Genomic DNA, 7067 nt, shown 5'->3' with positions numbered 1-7067 from the left:
GGCTCCCTGACTCAGAGTCTTTTTTTGTTGTTGTTGTTGAACGGTCGACTCTCCCAGTGTTCCTGTCGCCTGTTGAAAAGGCGCCAGGATCTCCCGTGCTGCGACTCACTGAGCCGGCTGAAACAGCGGCGCTGAGATTCCTGGCGGTGTTTTGCCTAGGAATCTCCTGGCCTGGCTCGCTATTTCAGATGAATGGGTGACTCTGCCATCTCAGGGCTCCAGTCGCCAGCTAAGAGGGCACCCGGACCAGTGTCTTTTGTACGGAGAACCACCGTGCCAGGGCTCGGGCAAAGCAGCTGTGGGGGCTGAAACAGCTGTGCTGGCGACCCGTGGGGCTCCTCTGCCTGGGAATCTCCTGGTCTCTGGGCGATAAAAATCCGTCTGGAAATACGGCATCCACTCACTCTCTGCACTTCCACTGGGAGCGGCAATCCTGAGCTGTTCCTAGTCGGCCATCTTTCCAAGTGATCTTATTTTTATTTATTTATTTTTTTTTTGAGGCAGAGTCTCACCCTGTTGCCCAGAGTATCTTGGCGTGATCTTGGCTCACTGCAACCTCCGCCTCCCAGGTTCAAGCAGTTCCGCCTCCCTAGTAACTGGGATTACAGGCATGTGCCACTACACCCAGCTAAGGGCTGTATTTTTTATTAGAAATGGGGTTTTACCATGTTGGCCAGGCTGGTCTCAAACTCCTGATCTCAGGTGATCCATCCACCTAGTCCTCCCAAAGTGCTGGGATTACAGGGATGAGTTACTGTGCTTGGGCTGGCTTATTGTTAATTGGGAAAAAATATTGTAGAACATTACATACAATGTTTTATTTTAAGGAGCTGTTTTAATATATGTATTATATGTATAGTACGATATGACTGTATGTATGTGTGTTGTGTATGTATACGTGGATATGTTGTATGTATGTATACACGCACATTTATGGGAATTAATATAAATACTGTAGCCACCAAATTGTTTACTCTTTTGAGGGAGGGGAGTGACATTTGGGGGAGATAGTAAAAGAAGTCTCTGATTTTTTATTTCTATATATGTATACACATCAACAAAAATATATCCATGTATTGAAATGGGATTTTTGGCTGGGTGCAGTGGTTCATGCCTATAATCCCAGCACTTTGGGATGTTAAGGCTGGTGGATTGCTTGAGCTCAGGAATTCAAGACCAGTCTGGGCAACATGATGAAACCCCACTCTACAAAAAAATATAAAAATTAGCTGGGCATGGTTGTGCGTGCCTATAGTTCTAGCTGCTTGGAAGGCTGAGGCAAGAGGATTGCCTGAGCCTGGAAGATCAAGGCTGCAGTGAGTCGTGATTATGCCACTACACTCCAGCCCGGGCAACAGAGTGAGACCTTGTCTCATTTTGGGAAGGCGGGGTGGGGCAGGTAATTTTCATAAAATCTGTTGTTGGATTTCAGAAGTCATTTGGGGCAAGTAAAGGCTGACTGTTACTTTATGATCACTGTATCTTTTAAAAAAAGATTCAGAGAAAATTAGAAAAATATCTCTTTAGAAGATAGATTCCCTTCCTCTATGTGTTTCTTTATGCACACAATCCATTTCCAAGTGGATGCTGAGTGGTCACCTGAATGAACACTCCATGACAGTCCCCTCTCAGTCAGTTCTAACAGACGACTTTTCTAAACTTTCTCCTCAGATCCCTTTTTTTGAAGAAATGTGTAAAGGCATTAAAGCTGGTGACACCTGTGAGAAGCTGGTGGGATATTCTGCTGTATATAGAGTCTGTTTTGGAATGGCTTGTTTCTTCTTTATCTTCTGTCTACTGACCTTGAAAATCGACAATAGCAAAAGTTGTAGAGCTCGTATTCACAATGGGTAAGTATTTTAGTCTTCTTGGGAATTGCTTTCTCCTTTCTTGTGTTCCAGACAGTATTCCAGGATCCCTTATATCCACCGGACACTGTGACTACTCTTCTTCTAGTTGAAATAGTTGATTTAGGGGAAGATGGAACTGATGCTTGTTATCCACATGGTTGCCTAAAAGCTAGAATCTTATTTTAACACCTGGCACCATGATGTGAAATTTAGTCAAGACAAAGAGTTTATTTCTTGTTCCAAGACCTTTTCCCAGGTCATTTCCACCCCTGCAATGAAATGGTGTTTTGCACAATTGGAGGCTGCACTGAGTCTGTGTAATTATGGGAAAAGGCATTCTTCAAGTCACTCAATTACTTCCCCTCGATTAGGAGAGAACATTGGCCAATGACAGAATCATGGACTCACATGCTTACTTTCTAAGAAGTCCTTTGTCCTTGTTGAATGTCATTTAAATACATTTCCTCTTTTTTCCCCCCCTTCTAGCTTTTGGTTCTTTAAACTTCTGCTGCTGGGGGCCATGTGCTCAGGAGCTTTCTTCATTCCAGATCAGGACACCTTTCTGAACGGTACTAATGGGGTATTTTGGGTACCTGTTTATTTTGTTTTTATCCATTTTGTCAAATTGCTCAGAAGCGCTGTCCAAAGTACCTTTGATAGTTTGAGTTACTGATTTTCTTTTGGCTTCAGAAGAAATTCCTGTCTTACCTGCCCATACTTTCTCCGCCATTGCCTCTCTACCTCCCCTCTCCAAAGAGGACTTTGGTACTCTGCTAGCCTGGGTGAGACCTTGTTCTTTCCAAGCACTGCACAGAAAACCCAGCAACAGGGAGCGCAGCGTCTACTACAGCGATAGTGGGACAGGAAAAGCATCCTTCAGTCTGGTTTTAAACTTACCTTATGTGAAGCTCTGTAACATTGAATTATATTCTTTATTGCTAGAACCTGCTACAATTCATTAATATGAAGCCTTTAATCATAGCTGAAACAGGGGGTCCTTTTTCATATGAGTGAAGGGAAAAACCTGAATTTCACTGGTTCAGGCATTTTGTTCAACCCAAATGGATTCACTTTCCCAAGTAAGGTACTAAAAACATTTAGGCCAGGAGTGGTGGCTCACACCTGTAATCTCAGCATTTTGGAGGCCGAGGCGCATGGATCACTTGAGGCCGGGAGTTTGAGACCAGCCTGACCAACAGGGAGAAACCTTGTTTCTACTAAAAATATAAAAATTAGCTGGTTGTGGTGGTCTGTGCCTGTAATCTCAGCTACTCTGGAGGCTGAGACACGAGAATTGCCTGAACCCAGAAGGTGGAGGTTGCAGTGAGCTGAGATTGCACCACTGCACTCCAACTTGGGCGACAGAGTGGGACTTTGTCTCAAAAACTAAACAAAACCTCTAGATTGTATCAGTTTATAAGGAACAGCCATAATCTTTCATATAGCTATGTGTCAGAGCCTACCTAGTTATTTAGGGTCATACTTGTTTTTCATATACTCCCTAAGTCTTGCTTTTACCTAAAATGATGTTAAAAGTTTTCAGATTTTCCACAGAGATCCTTTTATATATTAGAATGTATATTTAGAGGGAGAAGAGACCTAGAAACCCTCTGGTCCAGCTCAGTCTTTTTTCTTTTGGAGACAGAGTCTTGCTCTGTCGCCCAGGCTGGAGTGCAGTGGTGTCATCTCGACTTACTGCAACCTCTACCAGCCAGGTTCAAGCGATTCTTGAATCCTGCCTTAGCCTCCTGAGTAGCTGGGATTACAGGTGCCTGCCACCATGCCTGGCTAATTTTTGTATTTTTAGTAGAGACAGGGTTTCGCCATGTTGGCCAGGCTGGTTTTGAACTCCTGACCTCAAGTGATCCGCTCACCTTAGCTTCCTAAAGTGCTAGGATTTCAGGTGTGAGCCACTGCACCCAATTCTAGCTCAGTGATTTTTACAGACAAGCTAGAAACCACGTGATGTGGTTTAGTCACGGTAACGGCATGTTTGTGGCAGAGCTAGAAGTAGAGCCAAGTTCTTGTCCCCCTGTCTGAAGCTTGTTTCCTTACTGGTCGTTGTTGACTTTTTACCCAATAACATTTGAACCTTTGATTTTTCTGGCAATATATGTTTGATTTTAAGTTGTGATTCATTGTGGATTTTGTGAATTAGGGCATCTGTTAGGATACCTGGCAGATGTAGCAGGGAGGTTAAGCTTGGATACTTCAGGGTCAGACTGCCTGTGTTCAGATCCCAACTATGCCATTTACTTACTGAGATGTTGTCAACCTACATTGATTCTCAATTTTTCTCTTCTGTAAAGTGGGTGACATTTATAATAGTAATCCATGTCTTATATGGTTGTGTGGGAATTAAGTGTGTTAGGTACACTTATCATCTAGTACAAATCATCTGTGGTTATTCTCTTTTTAGTGAAATACAAGGAAATGTTGCCTCATTGTGTTCTTCATGGTCTTTTGCAGCCTGGCGCTACGTGGGAGCCATCGGAGGCTTCCTCTTTATCGGCATCCAGCTCCTCCTGCTTGTGGAATTTGCACATAAGTGGAACAAGAACTGGTATGTGTGCCTTTGTGGAAAGCTTCCTATTGACACACAGAAAGTGCCCAGTTTTGATAAAGGCCGTACTCAATTGCATCGCTAGGGATTTGCAGCTTTGTTTACACCAAATACAATGTTTGCTGTCACTTTCCCTTTCTGCCTGCTTTTTTTTGTACCTCTTCATTTACTTCTCTCCTTCATTTACTTCTCACTTTTTGACCCCCTGCCCCTACTCCCTCATTTGGGCTCTGAGTCAACCAGTGGTATGAATTAACCACACTCAACCCGCTACTCGTACCTGTCAGTCTCAGGTTTTGGAGGTGGCTAAAAAGTTGGGTAGCCTTCCTCATAGTCTCCCATCCTCATGAAATTTAAAACAAAATTAAAAAGTGAACACAAAACTCAAACTTTGGAGCTGGAGATTCATCTTCTGCAGAGTATGAGATGGAATAGTTGCACTCCTTTAAAAAAATTTTTGGGCCAGGCATGGTGGCTTGTGCCTGTACTTCCAGAACTTTCAGGAGGGCAAAGCGGGAGGATTACTTGAGCCCAGGAGTTTGAGACCAGCGTGGGCAACATACTAAGACCTTTTGTCTATGAAAAATTAGCCGGGCATGGTAGCACGTGCCTATAATCCCAGCTGCTTGGGAGGCTGAGGTGGGAGGATTGCTTGAGTCTGGTAGGTCAAGGGTTTGGTGAGCTGAGGTCACACAACTGCACCCCACCCCGAGTAACAGATCAAGACCCTGTCTCAACAAAAAAGAGTTTTGTTTGTTTGTTTGTTTCTTTTCATCTTCCCAAGAGGGGAAAAAGGACTTCTTCTTTAGGGAGATATGTTGTCCTACCTTAGAAAGCCATCCTGTCTTTGAAAAAGGTAGACTCTTTCTAAGTGCCTTGGAAATTGAATTCATATCCTGGGCCAACTGGGAGAGGCCCAGCTAGTAATAGCTAGTTTTATTTCTTGCTAAGCCACATTGAGAAAATGACAACTTGAGAAGGGTCCAGCCCTTGAGTTCTAAGGCCAAATTGACCCACTTTGTGATTCTGGACAAAGCACTTAACTGCTTTCCACCTAACTTTCTTTACTTATAAAATATGAATAAAAACAACTACCTATTGTACCCAATAAGGCTTTTGTTATTTTGCATATTTTATAGGAGTTATTTTATTATACTGAAATTTTAAAAATCAAGCCATGTGAACGTGAAGTTTATTTTTACCATGGACAAAACAAAATGTACTGTCCAAATACTCTGAATTTTTTTATTCTGAATATGCTGTTCAACTTGGTAGTTGTTGTTTTCTTTTGGTTGTAAGGATCAATTCATGAGGTACAGCTGTTGTTAGGGGGATACATAAGTGGGAAGGTAGAGTTAGTCATTTTACTCTTTGGTAAATACTGGATTAAGCATGGCCAAATATGAACAATTTTGAAATGGTTTGCAGAACACTGCATAGTCATACAGGTAGCCCTGCAGATATGCTTGGCTATGTTTTAAAGTCCTGATCCCTATGCTTATACAGATTTCTGGGTTTGAGTTGTGCTGTTGTGTAAGTTATTGTACAGGGTATGCATTTTGAGTTATCTGTGAGATCCAGTAATTTATGTTATGGTGTCCACTGGATCTTGTTTAGAGGTAGCAGAGTTTTCTTAAAGATGAGCCAAATGTGTGACTATAATTGTACGGGACCCTGTTTTCTGTAGTCCAGAAGAAATACAAGAAGTTGGAATTGAATTTTAATTGATTAAATATCACTCTTTCCATGATTATTCTGAATGTGCTTTCAATTGGAATTTTTTATTACAAAATAAATTCATCATCCTAAAATTTTCACAAGTATACTTCAAATAGGGAACTTCCTGGTAAAACAATAGCAGTTTTCATCCTTAGTACCTGATCTGCCCATTAAATGGTAAGTCCCCATGAGAACACTTGTGCTTCTTCACTCTGACTTCAATGTTTTGATTGATTCTGAATCCATTTGCTAGGACTAATTATTGATGCCAAGTTTTAGCATGCAGTTTGGAAAAGTTTGGTTGCTTCAAAAACTTTCAGAAACTCAGTTAGAATTACTTAAAAGCTCTGCAGCAAATAGTGTTGCTGTTATCCAAGCTTTGAGGCCTATATGCCAACAAAAATCCCTGTTGTCAATATGTTTATAGTTGTTTGTCTAAAATTAGAAATGAGCTAGAAAGCTCACTATTTTCCTTTAAATTTGGTAGTTTTTTGCTGTTTTTTTGACAGAATCTTGCTTATAAGAATCTGGAAAACGTGCTCATGGCTCTTGATGGAACACTAAAGTACCTTTTCTTCCCTTTTTCATTTATCTCTTTGTAAACATCTTGAGAAGGAGATGATCTTAAAAACAGTTGGCTAGAAAGGCCGTGGCCAAGAAACCAGGAGATGCAGACTTCGTTCCCCTTTCTTTTCTTTTTCCTTTTTTTTGTTTTTGAGATGGGATCTCACCTTTGTCATCCAGGCTGGAGTGCAGTTGTGTGATGCTCACTGCAGCTTCAGTTTCCCAGGCTTAAGTAATTGTCCCACCTCAGCCCCTCAAGCAGCTGGGACTACAGGCATGTGGCACCACACTTGGCTAATTTATTTTCTTCCTTCCTTCCGTCCTCCCTCCCTCCCTCCCTCCCTCCCTCCCTCCCTCCCTCCCTTCCTTCC

The 7067-nt window shown here is 42.1% G+C and overlaps 1 protein-coding gene across 2 annotated transcripts in view; it reads left to right on the top strand.

Moving 5' to 3' along the window:
- Positions 1-7067, top strand: part of SERINC5 (serine incorporator 5) — a 130011-nt gene that overhangs the window by 90534 nt on the left and 32410 nt on the right. For both annotated transcript variants that reach the window (XM_017507410.2, XM_037731049.1), the window contains 3 exons: positions 1672-1850; positions 2337-2419; positions 4320-4413. In XM_017507410.2, coding sequence (XP_017362899.1) covers positions 1672-1850; positions 2337-2419; positions 4320-4413 — 356 coding nt within the window. The remainder of the gene's footprint in view (positions 1-1671; positions 1851-2336; positions 2420-4319; positions 4414-7067) is intronic.

This window comes from Cebus imitator, unplaced genomic scaffold (assembly GCF_001604975.1).
Source record: "Cebus imitator isolate Cc_AM_T3 unplaced genomic scaffold, Cebus_imitator-1.0 Scaffold16, whole genome shotgun sequence".
Classification (NCBI taxonomy): domain Eukaryota; kingdom Metazoa; phylum Chordata; class Mammalia; order Primates; family Cebidae; genus Cebus; species Cebus imitator.
The sequence above is the reverse complement of the archived record's forward strand: the minus strand, read 5'-3'. Positions and strand labels throughout refer to the sequence as shown.